This window comes from Nothoprocta perdicaria, unplaced genomic scaffold (assembly GCF_003342845.1).
Source record: "Nothoprocta perdicaria isolate Ctin4 unplaced genomic scaffold, notPer1 scaffold_93, whole genome shotgun sequence".
NCBI classification, from domain to species: domain Eukaryota; kingdom Metazoa; phylum Chordata; class Aves; order Tinamiformes; family Tinamidae; genus Nothoprocta; species Nothoprocta perdicaria.
In genome coordinates, this window is record NW_020456232.1 from 1,919,488 (window position 1) to 1,945,580 (window position 26,093).

The 26,093-nt window shown below is 37.1% G+C and overlaps 2 protein-coding genes across 7 annotated transcripts in view; one reads left to right on the top strand and one right to left on the bottom strand.

The window, feature by feature from the left end:
• Positions 1-3,614: 3,614 nt before the first annotated feature.
• MKKS (McKusick-Kaufman syndrome) lies at positions 3,615-11,522 on the bottom strand. 3 transcript variants are annotated; one of them, XM_026052882.1, is made up of 6 exons: positions 11,451-11,522; positions 10,473-10,705; positions 7,183-8,596; positions 6,442-6,617; positions 5,642-5,752; positions 3,615-5,156 (listed from the first exon to the last, which is right to left on the bottom strand). In XM_026052882.1, exons 3-6 carry the CDS (start codon positions 8,171-8,173, stop codon positions 4,716-4,718), a joined length of 1,719 nt encoding a protein of 572 aa, XP_025908667.1. In that variant the 5' UTR covers positions 8,174-8,596; positions 10,473-10,705; positions 11,451-11,522; the 3' UTR covers positions 3,615-4,715. The 3 variants fall into 3 exon arrangements, with proteins under 3 accessions (XP_025908667.1, XP_025908669.1, XP_025908668.1); XM_026052884.1 differs by lacking the exon at positions 11,451-11,522 and adding an exon at positions 11,064-11,081; XM_026052883.1 differs by lacking the exon at positions 11,451-11,522 and adding an exon at positions 11,060-11,076.
• A 293-nt stretch (positions 11,523-11,815) lies between these two features.
• The window catches only part of SLX4IP (SLX4 interacting protein), a 62,577-nt gene continuing 48,299 nt past the window's right edge, over positions 11,816-26,093 (top strand). For 3 of the 4 annotated variants that reach the window (XM_026052913.1, XM_026052910.1, XM_026052912.1), the window contains exons 1-2: positions 11,816-11,869; positions 14,393-14,441. In XM_026052913.1, coding sequence (XP_025908698.1) covers positions 14,415-14,441 — 27 coding nt within the window. In that variant the 5' untranslated portion in view covers positions 11,816-11,869; positions 14,393-14,414. Of the gene's footprint in view, positions 11,870-11,961; positions 12,017-14,392; positions 14,442-26,093 lie in introns of those variants that run through there. The other variant, XM_026052911.1, reaches the window with a different exon arrangement.

The window sequence follows — 26,093 nt, forward strand, 5'->3', positions numbered from 1 at the left end:
TTCTGCCCCCTTTTGCATGTGTTTTCCTTTTCTAATACCTTTTCTATCACCTGCTACATTTTTCCTCCTCAGCATCGGAACAACACCCTACCGCAGGTCCCTGTCTTCCTTGCAGCTACAGGAAAGCATTCCCAGCAGACCAAAGCGCGCTAGTGACAGACGAGATTGGGAAACTAGAGGGCACTTCCTTAGTGTTTGGCTCCAGTAGTCTCCACAGACCAATGCCTGTAGCAATGGGGAAACACAGAACCAGTCACGTGAGACTCATTTCTCTCTGTGATATTTGCAGATTGCCCAGGAAASCAAGGTCTGTGTTGTACATGTCCTATCCCAAACTCTACTCCCTTCCCAACTGTGTAGGGTGCTCTAAGCTGCTTTAGGGTGTCTAAGTCGCTTTAGGCAACTTCCATTGATCTTTAGGTCCTGGAGTTCCCTGCAATAAGTGAGTCCTGTAAATACTGAGCTTTAGAAGCTTCAGATTCTCAGACCTCTCCCTGCTCTCTGTTCCTAGCCCTACCTTAACACTATCCCCATTGAAACTTAGTACCAGTGATACACATTAGTAAAGAGTAATAAATCAGGGAATAGTGATACTCTCACTTCTGCCTCTCAAACTCACCAGGTCATTCAGGCACCAAAATTGCAACAGTCCCTACTGTTCCATGAAAAAATCTCTTCATTTGTAACTCTTGAGTAGACAGCTTATTAGCAGAGAATCCTCTTGGCCTCACACCAAAGCAATGGTGACTCAGCCTCCAGCCAAGGCATGGGTAGAAATTGTGGAACTGGCTTTTCCTCATCCTCTTATTTGCTCTACCCAGTGGTCACCAGGTATAACAGACTGGAGTAACTATTGATGGTTTTTACAGATTAAGCAGGTGTTGTCTAGCTTCTCTGTTTGCAAAAGACTTAATCATATTAAATGAAGTAAGAACAGTAGAGATAAGGAACAGCTGTTATGTTGCAGTAGGCTGTCAAGCAAATGCTTAGAGAACAATATGTAATAGTGTTATAGTAGTGAGAAGCTAGTATTTAGCGTATACTTGAAGAAATCTAACAATGTTTGAGCCAAAAATAACGAAGATGCCAGTAGTTAATCTGGAAAATCCAGAGTCATCAGTGATACGTGTGACAGTATTCCATAATGTGAAGTTAAGACTGGAGTGCTGCTGACCATAAAGCTAACTAGTACTATGCAATAGCTCTTTGCCAGGGATCAGGTATAAATAGCTTGTAATTAGCTCTGGTTAAAGATAGTCAAGTTCTAGAAATAAATATATTATAATGTGGTTAGCTACTGACTTCTCACAAAGCCCACCTGCACTGTTTATAAGCTTGCTTTTAAATTTTAAGCTTTATAAGATTGGAAGCAATCTCTTTTGTAATAAAAACTGTTTCTGCATCTCAGTCTCGGGAAGAGTAGTGAAGGCAAATCCAGTTTAAAGAATGACATGGACTTACTCATAAACAGACACTGATTTCTCTGAGATTGAAGAGTATTGTCCTTATGAGTCACTGCATGTGATGCTGCTGAAAATGTGACAAATGCCACCGTCTGCTGCTCAGCACAGCACACCAAGGGCACGAGAAAAACGAGTAAAAGTTCTGTTCTGGGGTAGGCTAAATTCTKTTTTGCAGATATTTTGCTGCACTTGAGATACTTCAAGCAGTATTTTTCTTATCAGTTTTGGCCACAATAAGGGAGCAAAAGTTGTAATGGTTGTTTAGCATAGAAACGCCCAAGTGCTTTTCAAAAAAACCTGCATTACCCTACTGATAAAAGGGGTCAGGTTAGCCGAGCTTGTAAATCCATCTCTACCCTGAGGATCTGCATCAATGAACAGGATATGAGGATACACACACAGAGCGCACACCCAGAGGACAGACCAAGTACAGGAAGAATTTCTGGATGTCTGACACTGTTCGCATTTCAAGTCCAACCACTCCTGCAAAGGGCTAAAAATTCACACTTCTCTGGACGTGCACTGACCACATAAGGCAGCGAAGCAGGTTACTGGYACTACACTAATATGCTGCCCCTGGAGCTCTGGGGAGCGGAGGAAGCCTCCTGCCTCCAAACATAGGGAGCCCAGAGGAGTTTTCCTAGCAGGTTAGTTTTCAAGGAGCCCATGTAAATCTTGGCCAAAGTTTCTTTAGTGTGATGCTTATGTTCTTTCAAGCAAGGATTCAAGTTTGCTCCAAATGATCTACTTCTCTGCTTCCACGTAACAAATAATTTTTCATTTTAACATCTGGATCTTATTTAGAAATCCTCACCCACAAATTTTTATGCTTTACAATTARTAAGCTTGGGTAAACTGTGGAAGGCAATAGGCATGACTGAGGTCACGCTCAGAACACATTACTCTTATAGCAATGACTGTGTAATGCTAACTTCTCCTGAAAGAATAGACTTTAACTTCAAAGACAAGGGAATAAAACCAATAGCTTCTCAAAGGACTTACAAATATTTCATTTTGTGAATCCAAAGACAYGGGGAAGAAATTGTTCTTGCATCTCATGAAATATTCTATCATGAAACATGGGAGTGGAACAAAGTTACTTTCATGCTGCTCTTAGATTTCAAGTCAAAATTCTGTTTACTYCCATTTCAGAAAAATGCTGAAGTTGGATACCTAAGTGAGCAGTTCAAAGTTACAAGAACACAACTGTAGCACAACCAAAAACTGTTTGAAAAGTTGAGAGATTGCTAGCTCCTCATTCATCCTTCCTTTAAGTCACATTGAGCAGCTAAATTATTGCTATTAAAAAAACACAATCTTGGTTTGCTTCAGGTCTCCATAAATTCTTACCTACTCATCAAAAATTAAATCAAAGATCTGCTCTATCTATAAAAGTTTAAATTTTCTTTTGCTATTTTTTAGAAAATAATATGCTACAATTTGCTAAGCTTTCCAGATGCTTTCATAATATCCTAAATATTCTGATTTTCTTAAACCTGAGAGGATGGGAAAGAATAGAATCAGAGGCAACTCAGCTGTTTTGCAGTAAATGTGAACTATCTTTAAGTACCAAGTGGATACTAACAATCATTTCTACTTAAATATTGCCTTTTTTTCTTCTATTTAACAGCCAGACTCACTCAGTTCAACAATTTTGCACTGCATGACAAGCTGCTATTATGGAAAGTAAAACACTCTAATTTGGTATTCTGTGTTAGAGACTCATCATTAGCTAAAGTATCACCAAGATGCTTCTGTATTTTAAAGTAAAGTATTCAGCACCACAATTCTTCATGTTTTAATATGTTTCATGGGATCTGGGAGGATCAATACATCTAAACATTTTAAAGTAACTTGAAACAATCTTCATCTTAACGCTTGTAATATTTTGTTCACAAATTCCCCACTGATGTCTCCTAGTATTGAAACAATCCCTTCAGTTAAAGGGATGAAAAAAATCTAGATAGCTTCACATTTTTGCAATGATAAAAATGAAATAATTGTGTAAAAAAAACTTAAAAGACTATGTAAAAGTATCAGAAAAGTTCTATTTTTAATTACATTTCAAAATTGTTATACAGAATACTTTTTTCTATTTATAATCAGTACATTTATTAAAAACTTCAGAGACYAGGAAACAAATAATCACAGACCAGTCGGTAAGCTGCTTTGGGGAAAGGGCATCAACAACTTGACCTTTTGTGCTTGAAAACAAGGAGGAGAAAAGAGCTAAAGAAAAATATTTTAAGCAAGAAACTGTAAGATTCCTTTTCATCTTGCAAACAAGCTGAAACAAAAAAGGTAGGTTTCAATCACACACTGTAGAGCCTTATTTAAAGRCTGAAAAAGGACACAGCAGCTTCAAGTCTTACTTCATTAGAAGCAAGCAAGTTCCACAAGCTATGCACAATCAAGGAGTTAACAGAATGCAAAGTGGAACATTCTTCACTTAGACCTTTGCTTAATATGATAGAAACATCATTAGTTACAAACTGCCATGTGGTCCCCCCTGCACAAAAGTCTGTCCTCCTCCCAGTTAGTCTGCCATTTCTTTTCAAGTCTTCCAGTAACTGTTACCTTAGGGATCTTGAGGTTGTATTTCAGTATCTTGCTAAGTAAGTTAGCTATATGACTGGAAAATCTTGCAGCAATTTAGAAAGAGGAAATGTATATACTGATAAGATCTTCAGAACAAAATTTGAAGAGAAGTGGCTCAAGATATTTGCTAAGGTAGCCTTCACTCACTCTGCTTAGAAAATTAAATGACCAGTGATAAATATCTTGCTGCAACAGCCTGTTTGAATGCATAAAGCTTTTGTTGAAGCTACATGAAGTCTAATCTATAACATATGTTTTCTCATCACAGTAATATTTTTCAGATTCCTCAGAAGGGACCAAAGCTAACAGGCATTCAACACTTGCATAATCCTGCCAGCATGCAAGAAACTGATTTTTGAAGTGTCATTCACCAGTCTGAATATTCTACTTGGAATATTAAGTCATGTGTTACCACAATTCACTGTGTACTTAGCTAATCACCCAGTACTTCCTAATAAAAAAACATATATTTGAAAAGCCTACAAGATGCATCAGAATTAAGAAACAGAAGTAATTAACAGCCAACAATGTTTGATTTAAAATTTGTCTATTGTCTACATTCTTACTGCTCCTAAGTGTATCTTAACATGTAATACATTACCTTGCTTTCAAGAAAGTAGCTTACTGTGCAACACAATTCACATAAGAACAGAACTAATTTTGGTCTTCAATTATGCATGAGAGATCTAAAATCAGATTGGCCGTCTCCACAGCTACTTGTAAGCCACTACATTTTGCAGCAAAACAGTCCAGGGTAAGAAAGTCAGCAGCTTTTACCGGAGGTTCTTTAGGACAACTCTGCAGAACAGGAGCGCTAAACTGGCTTTGCAAAACCCTCCAATTGAGATTCTGAGTGTTATTGTTAATTCCACAACCACATTTTGAAACTAAATCCGACCAATTAGAGACAGAAGAAAAACCTGACGGAACAAGCCAACAGTGTCCATAAACCATGTCTGTAAAAACGTCTCCGTCATCATGTTTCAGAGAAGAAGCAACAGACTCCAGCGAGTGGCAAAAGGCGTCAGCAACCAATTGGAACTGCGTCTCGGAACAATCTATAGCTTTAAAACTGCCAGCTGGCAGATCGTGACTCTAAAAACAAAACAAAAATCAATGGAAAATTCAAAAACTCTTACAGAAATAGGTACTAACAAACACATAGTAGTGCTGGCATTTTTACACAGATGGTTCACAGCAATCAAATTAAAAAATTATTAATGCAGTGCATTTTCTGAACAGTGAAGACTTCCAGACAAGCCAGAGTTGAGTTTTGTATGATTAATATAATATAAAAATCAGACATACTTTTATACCAAGTTAAATACACTGAAAAAAATTAAGCCTTCTGGTAATTCATGGATGCCTAGAGTGACACTGAGAACAAATACAAAATTAACAGGAGAGAAATCCTGAAACGGACATCATTAGCACTGTGTATTTCAAGCTTTTTTATATTAACTGTTAGAAAAAAGTACATYTATTAAATACATTGAAAACAATTGTTTTATCTGCTATGATAATTCTACAGGAACTAAGTTCTTGTTTCCTCTCAAATCATCTCACAAGGCCTTACATACCTTGTGCCTGATATATGAAGCCAGGTGAGTTTCTGTACAGCCACCTCCTAACAGTGCTAAAGGTTCCTTGAGCGTCAGCTGTAACACATGCTCTGCAGTTTCATAGGCACGCTGAAAACCACACGAATTCATCATTTCAGATACCATAATTGACTTTCACATAACAAAAGCACCATTGAAACAWAGTTTTGAGTAAATTTTGAAATAGGCTTTGCAAGATGATATTAAGTGTATACAGACCTGTTGAGGGATTTCTRAAACATGTTTATTTAATGAGAAATTGTATTTACTTGTCTACACTTTGTATTGAAAATATACAWTTTTTAATTAAATTTTTCAAATTTCCTTTTGCAAAAAAATTGAACAGTAACAACATCACTTTTATAGGAACTATTTGACACAATACTGTTCTGGACTACAGTTGCAGATGCTGCTGCAGACCTTGCACTGGGCAATTTTTTCCTCATCCTCTCACAGAGGAAKTAATAACAAGGAAAATATTTCCCCGGTACTAACCTCAAAATGAGGTGAAAATAGTTTCTGTCTCTAAATGACTTCCATGCTTAAGACAGAGGCATTACATAAAGAAGAAAACTTCAAAGCCTTCATAATTCTAGAAAGAAGCAGATTTTGAATTCCTTTTTTTTTTTTTAAGTTATACACTTAGATTCTAATTAAGTTCCATTAAGCTACTGAAAACCTCTTTTCTGAGCTCRTTTATACTGCTCATTATCCTCTTTCATTATTTTCCACTGAAAGTATGTTTTTTTTAATGAAAATTTTCAGGAAAATTTGCCTACCTTCAATTCATCCCATGTGGTTTCATTTCTGTTACACAGCATCAAACTGCAGACAAGAGTGTCATTAGGAATTAAATGCACAAAACGTTTTGGGGCAAAACTCACAGTGCATATATCCTTCAAACTGCCATAACAACTGGGAGAGAAATCATGTATAGAGGCTATAGGCAGCGCACCTGTTCAATTAAAAATAAACAAAAACAAAAGCAGCAAGTATTACTATCACAGGAATAGCTGCCTGTTGCATTTCACAAAGTATAAACTTATTTTTTCCTCTTAATTTTTCTATATAATAAGCGTTCTTTAAGGCATGTTCACACACATTTATAGAAGAAATATTTAGAAAGTGCCATGCTGGTTTTTTGCCAAATATAAAATATAAATTCAGCTATAAAATTCTTACATAAAATATACRAATTTAAATTCATATATTCAGCTACAGTTCATGACAAAAGTAGTTTTATTATTCTGATTAGATGCAGCCCCAAAATAATGTACATCTGCCATCTGTTTCTATCATTCCTGCAGCAGCAAGTACTATTCATTTCATGACTACAGCTAGTCAGCRTAAAAAAAGTTTTTCAAAGTAAAAGAGAAGGGCAACTCTTCCTCTGCAGGGAAGATAAACACAAAAATTCTTACCCTGCAACCACACTCACTATACCACTCACTACATATTTTGTAGGGTTTTATTATGAGACAAATACTAAGAATATTCATCATTTAAAACTCACTTCTTACCTGTCATTTGACTCAGGGGCTCCATCATAGGCAGCCCAACTCTGTCTACAGTGACAACATGATTCTCTTTCAGATATTGTTTCAGGGATGGATGGATAACTTTCTGGCAGGCTATAAGGCCAATCCCGTCATTGACCAGCTGCTTTCCTACATTAAGTAGCTGATCCAGTTCTGACATCTCAAGAGAAATTCCATGATGGACTATTACAACTCCTTCATCAAGATCAGAAAGGTCTCCTGACATTGATACACAAAAAAGTGCTACCTTGATCACGTCTGAGCTGGTTCTTTTGACAGATAATGGTTTTGGAAATTGATTTTCTGTTGTTTCCAACAATAGTCCAGGAAAAACTGTAGAATCTGCAACTCTTCTACCCTTCATGGGCACTATTACACACTTTCCTAAAACAGCATTAGTTTCAACATGACATGGAACAGTAAGCAAAAAAGCCTTTACAGTCAGCCTAGTGAGATGGTCAACCTCCGTTTTTCTAAGCATGCAAGCAGGTTTGCTTGCTAATACGCTACGTACCAAACAAAAGAGAGTCTCAAGATTGCTAAAATCCACAGGTACTCGACAAGCACAGGCCTCAGATTGAAGGTAGTCAATACATAAGCTCAAAAGATGTTTGCTTATTTTAATAACAGTACAMGGTAAAATGTTGATGCTTTTCAAGTTTTCAATCAAGCTACAGCACAGAATGGCAGTGAACAAACCACAGTCACTGAAGCGGGACACGTGATTCTGTACAGAGGCTGTCAAAACTTTTAACACTGGATGACTGACGGAAAGACAACGGAGCACAGCTGAAGACTGTGAAGTTGTACAAACGTAGCCTCCCACACCATTGTGGAGCTGTTTGAGCCTACCAGTAGGACCATAGCAAGACTTCAATATACCACTTAGCACAGACAGTGACCGATGAACTATATCTTTAGATAAAGGTTCACTAATATACAATGAAGGCTTTTTAGCTTCAACACGAGACATTTTCAAAACAAGATTGTAATTCTGCCCAATGAACCAGATTTCATTTTCACCAGAATCTCAAACAGTACTTTTAAAATGATACATTTTTATTCTTTACAGGCAAGCATTACTATTTTAAGTGTAATACAGTACAATTACATTCATTTAGCTGTTCACCAGAAAACTTTTAAAACCTGGTTTAAATATTATTGAGAGACAAATATATAATTGTAGCAGAAGGCTATTTCATTCACGACGATCTTTTTTAATTTCYGAATGTGAATGGACTGATTTTTTTGCAACTAAGTTTACCAGCATGCTACCAATATGGACACCTATAAGTGACAGTCCTGCTACAAGCAGAAAGTTCTTCCTATTCCACCTAGTCTTCATCCTTGTCTTTTCACAGCACCCACAGACGAGACGCTTCAGAGTTAGTTATACCTAAAATTAATATAACATGAAGATATTAGAGCAATCTTGCAACAATATTGTATGATGTGAAGTGTTATTCTATTTTTAAGGAAAAACAGTCTCACGGGGCTAGTAAATAGCAAGCTACAATGCTATTTAATTGAAAAAACCTAATACGGTATCTAATACAAGCAGCTTGTACACAAATTATGTATTTCTGACAACTAATATCTTTTATTATGACCTCTGTTTGTATACTGTGTTACCTGTAGGTAGGTCTGTAACAGGAAGCCGCTATAAACTGCAATGAATTGTATGAAAATGTAAGGTTATAGTGCTGCTGAACTCTTATACTGTAGAACAAAATATCTGAAAAATATAGCAGTGCTTTGCAGGGAACAACTTTAGAAACAAAGCATCTTAATGTTCAAGTGACTTAAAACTGCTTACACCTGGAAGAAGTGTTTCTTGCTTGAAAAATTCTAGCATATATGCATATGTCACCTCTCTAAAACATTTCCTTTTTTTAATTAGGAAGTAGTATCTTTTACTAGTTGCAACCATCTGATCTTTTGGTATTTAGTAATTTTCACTGCAGAAATATTGTTCCATATGACCGGCAAGGATTTGAACTTGCTAAAACAATGGCTTAAAAATACTATCTGCTTTATAAAAATACCAACTAAAGTGTCACTATATTCCTGTAACAGTTCTAAGATTCAGCATTTCAGGATGAAGGAAGAAAAACAAGTGATGTCTTTTTCAAAATAAAAAATGACAACAAATCTAACACCACTATTGGAAACACCAAGAAATAAGTGTAACACTAAACATAATTATTTTATTATTTGGTCAAACACTGAATTAGACTTGTAGTATGATGATATATCATTTTAGCACATTTTAAGGCATGAAGTGCAGCATGATTAAGTTGCATGCTAGGATATGGTAAACTTATATTCTGGCCATTGCTTGCAACAGTAAAGAAAAGCTTTATTGTACAACCGCAAATATCTTTGATAGTTCATGTTATGCATATTACATTCTGGATATGTATGTAAAATGTCACTTAGTTGGTACATTTAAGGAGATCCTGAGTATCTTTAACCCTTAATAGTTAAATATAGAATAAACCAAACAAAAATCTTAAGGGACAAGTGCTGGTGCCTAAGAATTTTAGAATTATGGTGAGATAATCTTTTTTTTTCTGTCTTTTTATCCCCCCTCTAACTTAATGATCCCCTACGCAGTGAGAAGAGCTACACTTAAACAAGTGCAACAGAAAAACAAACAACTATTCAAATCCCCATGATAACATACCGTTCAACAAGGGACAAGAGCTTAAAGCACCTGCTTACAGTCAAAGGTCATTTGTAACTGTTCCCAAAAATGAAAATACAACACAAAAAAATGCACTGAAGATACTTAAATAAAATTACTTATTTAAATTCATGTGCAGTGTCTGCAGTATTTAAGTCTCTGTACTACGTAACACTTAATCTTGCCTTTTCTAAGGYAGCAATGGCTACCACTGCTGCAACAATACAGACTATATTACTACAAGCAGTCAGAGCTTTTTCTAGGCTCTTTCGGTCAGGCACGCTGCCCTTTCAGGTTCAAGTCAGTTACAAGCGTCTGACCATTGTCAAGATGACACATTTTGTATGTTCTTAARCACCTTTAAGCCACATAATAACATAACTTGTCTCAGGATTTAACAATGGGTTTTTTTGAGAAGTGGATGATATATTTTGGGGATCTATACAACCACAGGGTTAAGTTTCAAAAGAGAATATGTCTGGAAGATTAAAATCAAAGCAAGATGATCTCCTCTGCCTGGAAATTCCAGCTTAACAGACTCTTATCTACTATCTCAAAGGCACAAATACAGCTAAGCAAAACTTACCCATAACACACAGCACTACTGCTACTTTTCTTTATTTTTGTGTTCATTTCGCATCACGTATGACACAATCCCAGGTTCTGGTACAAAGTCCTCCTCTGTCTTCACTTGGAATATAGGGCTGGACTTGATGTGAAACCACCCCCAGTGCACCAGCCCAAGGGCAGTGCCCATAACAATCAGAACCTTGTAGTCCTTCCAGAAGGTTTTAAGACCCATTGGAAACGGGTATCTACCTAGATAAAGATAATTCATTATGTAAAATATGTCCTAAAAAAAATCCTTGATCCTCTATAATAGAAATGAGCAGATAAACCTGAGTGTTAGTTAATTACTGTGCAGCAACTGCACAGTAAATAAATATAAAATAAAAATGACTTAAAAAGCCATTTCTTTATGAATTTAAAAAGAGACTTAAATATATACCTATATATGCACCTTTAAGCATTGTTTAATTTGAGGAGCAGCATTCCTATTTATCTTTATAAATTTTAGAGTTACTACAGTATCACTTCAAAGGCAATAAAATCGCCATTTAAAAAGTAGGGATATGCAAGTTCTACGCCGCACAGGTTTTTGTTAAGAAGTACCTACTGGGAACGGAGGGATGGAAGGGGTGGGACGAGGAGGTAGCAGTGTATGGCTCGGATTTTGCATTCAAAAAGCTACTTCCTTTAGCAGTTACAGCGGCACACGCCGCGGAGCGGATGTCCTCATCGGCTCTCCATCTCTCCCTGCCTTCTCGGGGGCTCCTGGGTCTGCCCGCACGTCGCTATCGCGATCGCACCGCCCGTGCTCTTCGTGCTGCCCAGAAACGGCTCCGGCAAACGCGCTCCAGGGGTAGGAGCGGGGCCCTGTGCGGGAGCGGGCGGGCCGCGGGTCATCGGCTTGAGCAGGGAACCCCTCACCYCAGGCGGCCCCAAGGGCGGCCGCGGCACGAAGGGGCGGCTCGGCGCGCCCCGCCGCCCTCCTGGCGCTCACCTCGGCTCCGCAGGACAGGAGGGCGCGCGGCGCGGCCCGCAACAGCAACCGCGCTGCGGCAGCGGGCCGACCGCTCCGGCCAACGGCCGCGCGGCAACCGACGCGCTTAAATCCCAACGGCTGCGAGGCCTCTTCGCGCCGCCCCCTCCCCTTGCGCCGGAGTGGCTGAGGCCAAGGGCGGTGTGGGCGCCTCTCGCTTGCCATTGGCCTKCCCGGCTCACGTGGCCGCCAAGGGCATTTGCCCTTCGTCAGAAGACAGAACCACCGCCGCCTACGAGCCGCGGTTTTGTCGGCGGCCATTTTGCTTTCGGGCAAACGTTGGGGCTACACCTGGTGGCCATTTTGGGTAGGGGAGTAGAAGCTGGTGCGCGGCAGCCATCTTGGTTGGGGGCAGATGAGCCGTTAGGAGCGTTGGCAGCGTAAGTATGGTAGGAGGCTGCCCGCTCGTCCCCTCCCGGGGCGGGGGGGCCGCCAGGGCTGACCCTGGGTTTCCTTTTCGGTGTTTCCTCGCAGCCTAATTCGCACTGCGGTCACTCTGCACCGCTCACTCATTTGCCTGCCTGCAGGTAGACCGTGTGCCCTGACCAAAGTCCCAAGCAAAATTCTAGTCATCACAACCCCTTCATTGCTAGTTATCTGGCCTCGCTCTCACTGTTGCTCCTACCTGTACTTTTCTTTACCTGTTCTTCCTCTACTCCTGTAGTTGCTGCTAGGGATATCTCCTGTTGCATTCTTGTGTTCATAATTTATGAAAGGAGGGGAAAAAATGATCGTATTTGTTACCCTGCAGCACTTGCTGTGAGAATCCCCCTCACCTGTGACTCTGGGGCACTCATGGGTGTGCCTCAGCGAGCAGTAGTAAAGCTTTTGTGTTTTATGCATAGTTGCGGAGTTTATAAAAATAATAAATGCTATATATTTTTGATTTATAGTTTCTATATAGAAAGGAACATAACAGCAACAAAAGCAAAGTTTCCTGGAACATTTGGGATTTGCCAAAAACAAAATAACTGGCACCTCTCTGTAAGGGGCACGTTGTTTCTCAGAGCTTCTCCTTTGTATTTTCTYCGCATCTGAATGGTGAAGGTGTATTTTTGATACTAAGTTGCTGAACTTTCAAAGCAGCTTACAAATGAGGGAGTTAAGATAACAACAAGAAAGAAATACACGAACTAGTGGGAAAAGAGCTTCCAGGGCTTCAGCAGGCAAATGCTGAAAGGGGAAAAGGTATTTGGGCTACTGCATTTCCTGCATGAGGGCTGTGGTTTCAGTGGAAGAATATTCACAGATATGTGGCCTCCATAAAGAATTCTAGGCCCTGAATCAGATGGCAAAGATCGGAGGGGTTTGGAAAGAAAAATTCTGTTTTATATTGTGATGCTTACTTTTGACTCTCCTGTAAAATTTGTTAATAGTGGCTTGCTTTAGGGAGTTCCTTGGTCAACATTTGAGAGGCTGGATTTGCCTTTTACAGGTGTCTAATTCTCCCTGTTCGTAAAGACACGCAGAAATGGGCAGAATGTTCACAGCAGTGCTGCTAGAGTGTTAGAAACTTCCATAACTTCGCAGAAGTGTGTGTGGACCTGGAGTTTTCAGTTTTGGATTCCCTGTGAGTTTCAGGTGCTCTGAGCACAGGAAGTTGCTTCTTTGCAAACGTAAGATACTGTTGACTAGCTGATTTTTGAAAAAAGCAAAAAAACCCTCATTAACTCTCAGAGAGGCCCTATTTTCTGAATCCTGCTGGTTTTCCACCATTCCACTCACCCTCTAATTTAGGAAGGAAAGACTGCATCGTTTTTGAAACATGTCTGACCCTTACTAAAGGGAATCTAGGTGTTTAATCCTAGATTTTTATTTCATCCATAGGTAGGTCATGAGAAATTTTAGAATTGAAAGACCTAGAATTTCCTTTTAATTAATTATGACAATTTTCTGGGAAATGTTATTCTAGTTTACTTGCTTATTTCCTTGCTTATCTTCAAGTTACTTTACAGGTTTAAATCAGTTTGACAAATACCATATTCCAGGAAACAGATTTTTTTTGTCACCCAACAGTAAGGGTTGTAGTAGTTTATTTCAGCAGCTGCTGTTTCAAGGATTACTGCTTTTCTCTCTCCTTAAGATTCTTATAGCAGTCCTGCTGCATTCCTTCTGTGGAGTACTACTACCAGTGTGAATTGAAAGAGAGCAAATAATAGGATATTATAAGTGGTCCAGACCACTGGTCCCTATTTTGTGTTTTTGGGCACTGTTATCAGTAAAGTTGAAAGCATTAACCTTGAAGTTTTTGGGACTGTTGTGCACAAAGAAAAACACTCTTTCATATGGCAGAAAGCATGGCACAGCATCCCAGGTTTTGTCTGTGTTTCTGTTATTTGAAAACCTGATTTGTTTTGTATTGCTTTCTACTTGCTATTACTGTGTAGCTAATGTGATACATTATGTAGGAATTTCATACTTTTGAGCTTTTCAGAACATAGTGGAAACACTGATTTTTAGTTCTTGTATTAATTTCCATTTTTAAGTAGATATTTGTAGGCTACCTAGCTTAGTGAGGATGGTAATCCCATGAGGGAGGAAGAGCTGAGCTTCACTGAGAAAGAAATGTTTGAGGACTTTTGAATAGAGCAAGTATTATAAGTGTGTGTGCATATATATWKTGTGTGTRTATATATTTATATAYACACATATATATATGCACACACATACACATTTATAAACAACTCTGGGAATTTGGTGTTTTGGTCTTTCCTTTTTCCTTTATTAAATGCTTTTCAAAGTATTGACAAAATCATCTAAGTCTCTCCCCTTATATATATATATTTTTTCATATATATATATATAATATGAAAAAAAAAATTCTTGTCATTTGGCCTTCTCATAGAGATCTGAGTTCTTTAGTTCTTTCAAGTGCTGAGCATTTTTAATTCCTGTTTTTATAGGAGCAGTTTACATTGAGCTATCATGGGATCGAGCAAATTTGTCATTAAGGTAAGAAGAGTTTCATGGCTTTCATTTAAAAGAAATGCTGGTAATCTCTAATGTTGAGTAGAGGATGTGTTTTAAAAGTGAGTGAGGAAGAGATGAATCCTTCAGACTTCTGGCCACAGTAGCATATTTTATTTCAGTTTTCCTCTCTCTTGGAAAGCCAACTCCTTCAAGTACTATAATATYGCAGCAGAATGAGCCTGGGATTCATCTTACCTGATTATTAAAGTCACATGTGCGTGTTGATCATCAGGATCAGAAACTGCATGAACTCTCAGTAAAACAGTATTAGCTTACCTGAATTAAAATGTAGCATTGATTCTTCTTTTACTGTAATTTTGTGAAATTCATGTATTTGCCAGATAATCTAAAAGTTCTTGGTTTAAAGGGTAATAATACATCTCAATGTATCTGATGATGTATCTGAAGAGTAATGCTTTTAGAAACATTCTGTAATAAGCATTCTGCCTTAACTATTTTGGCTCACTAGTAACTAAACTATTTAGAAGAAAAAAAACCCTACTGATTGTCCAGTAAAAATTGTGCAACTTTCTCTTTGGATACTTTTTTCTGTTTCTGTTTGGGGTAGTGCAATGCATGCTTGTCTGGATGTTACAGCAGTATGTTGCTCTTGGAAATGGTTTTCCCAAGGATTTTCTTCACAGAAGAGACTGTTTCTTGTGTGGATTATCTTTTGCTTGTTTGTTTTTGGTTTTTTGGAGTAAACTGCAAAGTTTTCCCMGTTGATCAAGTTGGTTTTGTGGCTAAGTAACCTGTTGAAAAAGACCAAGTTGTTAGTTTTCTGTGGTGTGGAGTAAAATCTCTCTCTCTTGTAGGGAAGGCTACTCATTTCRTGGGACATTTGTTCAAATCTATTTTCTTTACCTTAATCAATTTCAGTTAATCAATTTCATTTTGCGAAGACTTCAGCTGAGATTCTGACTCTCTATGTTCCTGCTATATGGAAACAGGAGCTGGGGGTGAAATCATTATCTTTCTCAGCTGAGATCTCTTGATATCATCAACATGAATGCAGACGCCAAAGCRAGCAAGTGGTGTGAGTTGAAGTGTTTTGCTAGATTAAAATGTCCTAAGATCTTTGATTACTGATCTACATTATGGTTAATTTGCTAATCCAGCATAGGCACTTTATCTTTGCTCAGTATGTACTCTCGCAATTGCTAAGTCGTTTGACATTGTTATCTAAGCAAATGGATAGTTTCTCATTGAGCTTGTATTTGTCACTAACCAGTATCATAGATAAAACTTCTGAGAGTGCTAATGAGCTATGACATTTTTTTTTTTCCTTGTAGCATTTGAAAACCAAGGGAAAACTTTTGCGTACATAGAATACTTCAAATAATACTTCCTCATATTTCAAATATGTAAACTAAATGCATTCTTATTCTGTAGTCAAGGCAAGTATGTGAAAATGTAGTGACTGGAATTTATTTGTACAGAAGGATGGATAACATCTAGATCTGTGGGKTTTTTTTTCCACTTTATAATCACCACGTTTATATTTAATGTGAATTTTCTGTTTAACTTTCACATTTTCTAAGGAAGCTTCTTCTGCAAAAAGTTTCCCATTAAAGAAGAAGAAATATTCCTACTCCTCTCTACAGGGGAAGTATAAAAGATACTATGTTGTTTTATGTTCCTCCCCTGTTTCAAATTTAGGAGTGTATTGCTGTTTTGAAAATGTTTCATGCATATTCATCTTSGGCACTTTTAAGTGTCTGTCTTTGGAATAAYAGAATCATTATGGTTGGAAAGAGGTGTGTAAGTGTGTATTTATTTAAATAAATAGGTAGGTTTGTTAATCTTTTTGGTAAGACCCTAAAAATACAACTTATCCATCTTTCTTGTGAYGATTTGAATATAATTTAGGAGAAAAACGTGTGTAATATGTTAAACGGCTTTACTTCTGAAAACCACATGTGTTTCAAAAACATCTCTGTTCCTCCAGTGTAGTGGTCAGTTATTTTCAGTAGAGGGAGTAGTTGGTCTACTTTTGAAAGGCAATCGCAAGCATGGTTTTATGGACAATTAAGAGCAAATGAAATAAAGTAATTGATGCAGTAAAGTTGCATTAAACCTTAATAGGAAAAGTASAGTTAAGTCCTAAATACACATTCTTTACTTCTAAGGGGCAGGATTCCATGGTATGCTGTTATGTTCAATAGATGATATTTTATACAAGTTAATTTGATCAATAATTTTCATTTTTAAATAGTATTGATGCTTCATAAAGCAYTATATGGTGAAATACTACCAAATCTGGAAAATCAGACATATGGATTTATTTTTTTTTGTATGTCTATATTGCTAAAATGTTTAACTGCTGTTCTGAGAAATAGATCTTCAATTGGTGAAGCTTACAGCAAAATTGTGAACAGTATACAGACTTCAAAAATAATATCACTAGGGCCTTGTTTAAAAATTTGGAGAAACTAGAAAGAAGAATTCTTCCAAAATTATGTAAACCAAGTCTATCCATGCCAAACTGCAGAACTAAATATAGTAATTCTTATAGCTGTAATAGAAAAATTTCATTTGCTGTTTTTTTTTTTTTCATTTGGCAAATGCTGGAGACTTTTAAGTTGTTGCTGTACTTCARTAAATCTCAACTCAAAGGGAAGCTTATTTTGCTTTTGTCTTTTTACGTTCAGAAATTAAGAGCTCTCCTAACTTAAGACTTACAGGCCTTTGCTAGCACATATCTGAGATTAAGATAATTATAGTTTGAATGTTCCCTCTGGTCATCCAGAACAGTCTGTAATAGATTTTCAAATGAGCTCTTTGTTCATTATTTCATGCCGGGAATGTATAAGAAASCCTTGGTCCTTCCTACTTTAATCTTTTTGCTTACTTTAGATCGCAAACTCCTTTGAAGCAGGGAACATCTCTTTCTACTTTTTTTTTTATTGGGAGTAAATTAGAAGTATTGGGTATGATTGAACAGCAGAATGACAGTGTCACTGTAACGTTCATTTTTACTAGACTTAATTATCCATAATACACTTCGAAGATAACTATTAAGATATTAAAATCTTCATAAGCAAGTGCATCTTAACATCTATCTTTGCRTGCGCTATGGAAAGAGCTATGCAAAGCATGTGAATTACAAGCACAAAGACTAGGTTGAAAAGGATGGAAAAGAGGTTTTCCTGGGAGCSCAGATGCTAGCAGGTACTTCTGTCCTTTTACAAGTTATCCCAGRGTGAGCTTTTTCACTGCTTGCAAGACATTGTTTTAACTGTTTGTTGAAAAGTAATACAAAGGCAATACAATGAAAATACGTTAACAATGAAACGTGTTGACATGGACTTGCATATCAGATGCGTCTGCTTCGACAGTTCTTAGGTGGCATCAARGTGAGCAAGGCAGAAGAAAGTCAGCATTTCCGTGAAGCCTGCCTGTCAAATTAACTGATCAATGTTTCTGTAAATATTTTTGCCTATGAGAAAGTGAGCTGTTTGTTTCCTCTAGCAAAATGTTTGACTGGGGTGGAAGTGAAGAGAGGGAAGATAAGCAAAGGTTGTGAAAACTGCTTTCTGGAACAGTAAATATACTTTACCGCTCCAGAGGAAGTCCATAGGAATATGAATATGCTGTTCTAAAGTGATGAATGAGACTTAGGAAAACTTTCCCTGAAAAATTGGTGTTCTTGTGTTTAAAGTAAAATTTTTCATCTGTTTCGAGTGCTGAGTTACTAGACTGCTATTATGGACTTTTTTACACAAAGTTTTCAACTAGTTAATGTAATGTTTTCTTGTCTGAAGGCCAGATTTTTGAGAGAGCTTAGATGAAATAGCTATCAGACAATATTTATAATATTTTTATGTTGTTTTTCATTGCGAAACGATGTGTTTTAACACACTATTTATGACTACGTTGCTGGAATACTGACAAAAATTTCAGTTGAAATATGGTAAGATTCCATTTTCTAAGATAAGGTAGAATTTGTAAAAAAATATTTTGAAACTTAAGGCACCCAAACGCTCAAAATTGATTCAAGGTTGTTGCATTTTGAACTTTTTAAAATAAGAAAATGCTGTATTTTCCACATGGCGATGGGCTCAGCAAGATGGAGTTCTAAAGCTACATACAYTGGTCATAAAAACCATAAATGCAGGTGACAGATTTTTATGAAGTAGCAACGTACACCGTGTTCCACTTTAATGTTCATGTTAGTTTGTGTTAGTAGCTAATGCAGAAATTTTGGATCTTCTCTAAAAGGGCTTAAAATCTTTTAAATAAATAAGGAGCTTTGGGAAATCTCCTTTAACACAGGAGGTAGGAAGCAACAGTAAAAATGGAAAGATGTGTATCTAGTTACTTTTCCTTTTGTTCCTGGTAACTATGCATTTCATTTTTAGTTTATGGGACCAGAATTTGGATGATACGGAATGATTAAAGTGATAACTAAATAATTTTCAGGGGAAAAAAATAATAAAAGAGGAAGTTGGGGAGCAGAGTGGGTAGGAAAACGAAGTGCATGCTCTAATTCTAAAAGTCTTGGAATCAATGGAAGTTTCCTCACTGACCTCAGAGGATTAATTTTCAAGCCTAGGGAAATGATGAGTGGATGAAGAACCAAGAGATTAAAGTGTTAGAAGGGGAAAGGAATAGGAAGCCCGAGGGATAAGCAACAACAGTGGAAACACTGCTTTCATGGGATCCGTTCAAATAAGGAATAAAAGGATGACTTAGCTGGTGTTACTTTTCTTGATATTTCAAGTAAATTTATCTTTTTTTCAAATGTAGTTGGGCCAGAAAATGATCATTTTGCTAACTGTGAGTACAGTGAGAGTGGTATAAGAAGTCTAAATATATTTATATATTTATATACTGAACGATAGTTTTAGGTTTTCTTAGGCATAATTAATTGTGACACTTGCTATGTGCCTTATTTCTATCCAGCAGTGGCATATTTTGCTTCTGTACCATTCTGCATCTCAGGGCTGTTGGTGGCACTGCCTGCATGACCCCTCTGTCCAGCTGTGAGGCAAGAGGAGATGAGGAGACCTCAATCTCTCTCAGGCCAGCAAAGCATCAGAGCTTAGCAGAGATGCTTCATGGGGTCAGTGAATGTCTTTAGGTCCTGGGAGAGGCTTCAGCTTGCACTGTAGGTGAAATTCTTCAATTCCCTCCAGTGAGTTCACATGGGGGTTAGTAAGCTGAGAGGTGAGGGATCCCCCTTTGCTCCACGCCCACTTCAGCAGTACCCCAATGGTGTGTCCAGAAGGTTTAATGATGCAGTGATGCTGTTTCTGCTCTTAGTGCTAAGACTGTGAAAACTGAATACAAAATTTGTGTATTGTGTTTCACATGATCTCTTCCTGCCATGTGCAGGGGATTTCACTATATGGAAATCATCTGAATGCTTGAGATGTGGGAATGTTCTGACCAAGTGTGAAACAAAAGAGAGAAAAGAGGCTGACGGCGCGTTTTACTTTTCTCGCTTGTTTGATCCAAGTAGTTCAGTTAGTTCCTTAAAATAAGGCTATTTCAAAAAGCAAAATTATTACTTAGTTTCAGTTCTCCAATAAAAACTTAGTTTCTGGGCGCTTTGTGTACACCTCAGCACTTACCATTCAACAATGACTTTGCATTTTTGTCTTGACTCAATAACCAAACTTTTCCTTAAGTAATGGTACCACAGGAAATGGCATGCCATATAGTTTGGTGTTTTGCTGCAGTCATTGAACAATGTGAGCCGTGATGACACTTGGCTATTATGAAAACTCTTTAAACTGCTGATAAAATGATGATTCATGGTCACCTGATGAAAACAGATTCATTACCATGACTCCAGAAACTTTATATCCCCTATAAGTGTTTCACTTCCCACAGCAGTTCTGCTATAAGCGATGATGATGCACTTATTTCTAACAGTTGACAGCTGCTCAATTAAGCCATGACAGTGTGGTTGGCAAAGACCATAAAAAAACTTTTTTTCTTCACAATTGAATTAAGTTCTTATGATGGAGCTGACCCAAGCCTCAGTGAACTGAAAGGGTTTTTTGAACTGAATTCCTAAGCTTGTTGCTAGCATACAATAGCTTAACTAAGGGCATGCTGATTTATTCCATTAATGGTCTTATTCAGTTTAATTTATCCCTCCTTTTWAAAATATTTTTAATTAAATTTTTTAATTTATCCCTCTTTAAGTAAAAAAAAAATCTGTTTGCCTATAGTGTCAAAGTCTAAAGATGTTACGTTGGAAAAATATTGGAAAAGGATGCTGCCAAGTAATTAAAAATCAACTTTAGTTTCAATGTGAGAAGGGGATTCTTGTGGAGGGAGAAAAGGAGAGGGGAAATAAAACTTTGCCCCTAAATGATTACTCAGAGTTGGGAAAAGATGGATAAAGGAAAAACAACATTATATTAATAATAATAATAAAAGCCCTGAATTTAGACTTTAATGCTSTTCACTTATGTGTTAAAAAGCAGAGAAAGGTAAGACCATTGATGTTTGGGTCCTCAGCCTAACAGGACTTAACAAGTAATTGAATGTAATATAGCCTATATAACTATGTTTATTTTTCTGTGGTTTTAAGCTGGCTCATGTGGAACCAATCTGAATATATTTGTATCTATGGCGTGGTTAATTCACTCTTAAACCATTAGGAGTTCCACCAGTGATTTTGCTGTGCATTAGTTTCACTCTTGACTGCAAGTATTTCTAATTCGAAGTGCTATGAGGCCCACCATGCTAAAGAAAATTGTACAATTACTTTAGTGAGTGCAAATGTGTATGACTAAAACTTTTAGTAAAACGGGTAATGCTAGTATATGCATGTAACGAGTGTAGTAATAGCAGAATAAAAGAAATATTCTTGTCGTCTTTGTAAAAAAAAAAAAAGAGTAAAACTCATGCTTTAAAAGTTATTGTGAAGTTTCTAACAATGCTCTCTTAGATAAAGACCATTTCTGTTCYGTTCATTTTTTTGATGTGTTCCATTTATTTTCATTTATTGACTTATTTCAAAATTAGGTGATGAATATGGTTTATTTATTCTATGCTAAAAACAGTTACCCGTATAGGTTGGGGGGGAAAAAAGGTCTGATCAGAATCAAATAATAACTTCATATAGGAACAAAAACAAGATATTTTTAGGTGCTATAGTACATACCAAGTGTCAAGAAATTACTTATGGAAATGTTATAGCATGCTTTTTATCTCTGAACCCCTCTCCTGTTTGTATGTTTTTTACGTTTTTTTATTACCAAAAATGTGGTAATAAATATATATAATATGGGTTGAAGTATCCTAATCCAGAAGGAACTCTTACCCTATATGATATGTTCTGTGAAGTTTGTATTATTGCCCACCTGTTACTGTATATTTTTCCTATGCTGTCTTTCTTAATAGAATATCTGTTTCCTTTTGCTGTAGTGTGATGTTACTTGGGCAAATCAACAAAATAAATTTTAGGCAACCTTTAGATAACAAATGTAAATGGCTGTATAGGTTCATTTAGTTGTACACAGAGATGGTAAATGAAGATATGTCTTGCTTGCTCATCTTTGGCAAGCACTGTGGTATGCAAAAGTGGTTTTACTTTTGCATATCAAACCGATTTATTTATTTCCAAGCCTCACAGAATATTTTTGAAGTGTGTACAAAGTTAACTCCCGTTCCTCACTACAAAGCAGTTTATCTGTAGCTGAGAAATTTTCACTTGGGAGCTATACCAGGGACTATACCAGTTTGTGCTGTAGGTCGCATGCAGACAATGTCGAACCAAAACCTTGAGTGATTTGAGTGCTTTAAGATGTTCTTTTCCTATTGACTGTGTAAGCTCTGCTGACGAAAAGTGGGGTGTTCATAAAGCTTTGAGTACTGCCTTCTTGTCTATGTAACTTAATTTCTCGAGTCCTCTTTGCTATTTCTGCTGTCTGTATGTTCTTCCTCAGGGATGAAATCCGGAATCTATAGGCTTAAGCAAAACAAAGATTTTGTTCCCTTTTGTTCCAGTGTATATGTGAAATAGCGCTCAAGTAGAGAATTGTCATGCACAACTTGTGTTGAATGTTTTTTGAAAAATACTTGTTCGTCTCAAGGGAACATGAGGAATAGAGCAGAGGTAAGAAAGAAGGGCCTAAGTAAGAAAGAATGTCACTGGTTTCCATACAAGAAAACGTAGTGCAGCCTCAGAATGTTTTCTCAGTGTTTTCTTGTTGTGGATGACTGACGATCTGTATTTGTGGTTCAAAAACTCTGCCAAGGTTACTAAAGCAAAATGAGGTCAATAATTAAATGTCCTCTTTGCAATATAAGGTCCTCTTTGCAGGGCCCTGCATTGCCTCCAGGAGGAAGTGAGGTGTCTGGTGTATCTGAAACTGCTCAGYTGCTTAATGGTTTATATAAGATACAGCTAAATGCAGCCTTTTAAGTTCCAGCCAATATTCTCTTTTAAACTTGGAGAGTTGTCTTTGTTCATTAAATATACTAGTGATTTAATAGCGGTCATAATTAACCAAATATACGTGATTGTGGTTTATCCTGCTTTCTGTCATCCAGATGAAAGCTGATAAGAGAGGCATATAGATCTGAACATAAAATATTTGCTGAACTAAAGAGTTGGGAAAGAGCTAAGTCTTGGGCCATTAAAGAGGATCTGTTCAATGCCAAGATCCTAGGATTTGACAGTTACCAGGTCATGCAGTATATAAATTATTTTACATACATATATAAAATATTATATATATAAATATATATAAAATTATATATATATATAATATTATATATATAAATATATATAAAATTATATATATATATAATAAGTAGTGCATTACTAGTGCACTTTGTAAGTGTAGTAAGGTAATCTTCACTGATAGAAAATAAGGCTATAAATGGTTATCCTTTTGGTATTGTCTGCAAGTCTCCAGTTTTGTTTTGTGTGAGGTGTTCAACAGTCRCATAATGGTAATTTAAGACTCAGAGAATTTAGGAGCAATTTAGATGGTAGGAGTAAATCTGATGAGCCAGAAGGTGAAAATGAGGCCCACAACTGAAAAAAATCCAATCAGACAAAAACATCCTCTCCTTTCAAATAAATGTCTAGTGTACRTATTATTTAATCTGGAATAACATATGATTGGGAATTTATTTAGCACAAAAACTGCTTTCCATTATTGTAGTGGAGGCAGCTTATAGAAATGCAGCATTTGTAGAAGGGCCGGTCATTTTCTTTCCACASAGACTCTATATTTTGCTAGTGTCACTAAATTTGCCAGGACGATAGATCTTCTTTCATGGTTGTGATGTGATAAATAAGATGCATAGGAGAGAAATTTAGAACATAAGAASAGAGACACTCATCCTACAACCAAATAGTTTGTCTACATATTTGTCATGTTGTCCTAGTAACAGAAAAGGGAAAAAAGGATCCATTTCTAGCCAGGAATAATTCTCTTGCAAAACTGCAGAAAACTTTCTCAGCTACAAATGCATCATCAATCACATCCTATGTTGAATGAATTAAGTCTCTATTTTGCTAGTTTGTGGAATGAGAAGTAACATTTAAAATTGCAACAGGAACTTCAACTTTCTTGGTTATTAGGAATCAGGAAACTGAAATTCACTAGCAGTAGTAACTTTGTATTCACGAGCTCTGTTATACRGTGCATCTTGTGATGAAGACTGAGCAGAAATAGAGCTGTGCTTACTCTTCAGAGAGCACAGATCTTCCTAGAATAATTTAAGTTGTTTCCTCCTGAGTATTTTTGTTCCCTATGAGAACTTATGTCCTTAATGCCAGATTTCATCTAACATAGAAATTAATAACATAAAATTGATGGAAATGGTCATTTCAGAATAGGCAACACAATAGAATAAGAAGATAAATGCACTCAGCTTGACTGTCTCCTTTGCAGTAATACCCCACCCCAAATCTTCTCTGCTGCTGCTGGTTGTCATCATATTAGTATGTGATTGTGAATTGTTTCTTATTTTCTGTTTGATTAACAGATTTCTCAGGTAACGCCTTGATCAGTAAGGGTGTCGTGCTCATTTTCTCTAATTTGACCATTAGTAAATTAGTTCAGTGAGCATCAGTATTTGTAGGGTAGCTCCCTTGTCTCTTCAATAATACCTCGGACCTCTTCAAAAAGTCAGTATGCTACATATCTAAATGTTAGAGCATTAATTCAAATGTGTTCAAATGTAAATGAAATTAGATACTATTTTATCTTACCATTGTGATGTAAAACAGTTTCTTGTTTGTTTCTTGAAACACAGCTCCATTGTGTGCTGCATAATTGGGGTTCCACTTATTGCAGGTGAAGATTCCAGATTGKTTTTTCACAGTGTGAAAAGGCCTGTGTCAATTCTGATTTGCTCTCGTGAGTGAGGAGCTCCTTTTGRTTTTATTTTCATGTTTATAGTAGCACTTTAGGCTATTAAAGAAATGAAGAGCAAAATCAAAAGCGGTAGGGTTGTGAGGCACGTTCTGAAAGATCAGAATCCTATGGGGGAGCAACTTTGGAAAAAGCATCTCTTCAGTGGAAAAAGTCATTTGCGTAACTGCTGTGAGATTGTTAGGGCATGTGCAGATAAGCTGCAGGTTATAAGCATAAAAATAATARTGTACCATTAATACTGTGAGGAATACACTGAATGTGAACCAGTATGGCATTTTAACAGCTGTGTACTAACTACGCAGAAAGAAATTCTTAGTCCTTTCTTTTTTTTCACAGCTATCTTCAACCAAATTATTAATACATTTGGATTAGTGCAGAAACTGAATATTTAACTTAGTATTTACAACAATCTTCTCAGTCATGGTGGGATGCAATTTGTACATCCTTCTGTATAAAATAAAACTTGGTCTATTTTCAAATCATTCTGGATAACTGAATAATAAAGCATGGGAGAGTGGAGTGTACAGGATTTTGAAGTTCTTTTCAGTATGGGAAGAAAATGATGAAYGGAGGAAAGTACTGAGGTTGTGCTGAGACTACCTGACCGATGGTATAAAGGCAGTATGTGCTAACCAAGACAAGAACATTGCTGGAGTGGGAGCTTCCATCAGCCTTAGTAAATCCTGACCTCACCTCCTCATGGTCCTGGGGTGCTGCTGGAGAAGGGGGCATCTTTTCAGCACTGGGTTCCTTTTGGACAGTGGCTCTGTGAGGTTGGCACCTCCTGCCCTTCATCTCTGGCTTCTCCTCCGGGGTTGAAATGCCTGGATTCCAGTGCCAGAGCTTTCGAGCTAATCTGGTGGTCAGCTCAGCCAGTCAATATAGACATGGGAACGGAGCAATGCTGCCCGTTTTGTTCAAACCTTGTATGGTTTGGTTAACTCAGACTCTTTTTCAAACAGAAATGGAAACCAATGTTTGTTTCAGTTCTGCACAGTYATGGAGCCACTCTTCGTTCCCTGAGGAAATGCAGAGGGACCTTTTCCAAGGGTCAGTGACTAGTTGTTATTTTAGTGAATTGTTTTCAGGCAAATTATCTTTCATTCTAATAACTTTTTAATATTTTTTCTAGTGTATGAAGCATTAAAGATTTGGAGTGCTGCATATTTTTTTTCTTAAATGCTTCTGGGTCAGAAACATAATCTCATAAGCCATGTGCATCTCGGGTGAAATTGTATAGCATTAGAATAGTCGTATGTTAAGGATGAATGAAATTAAT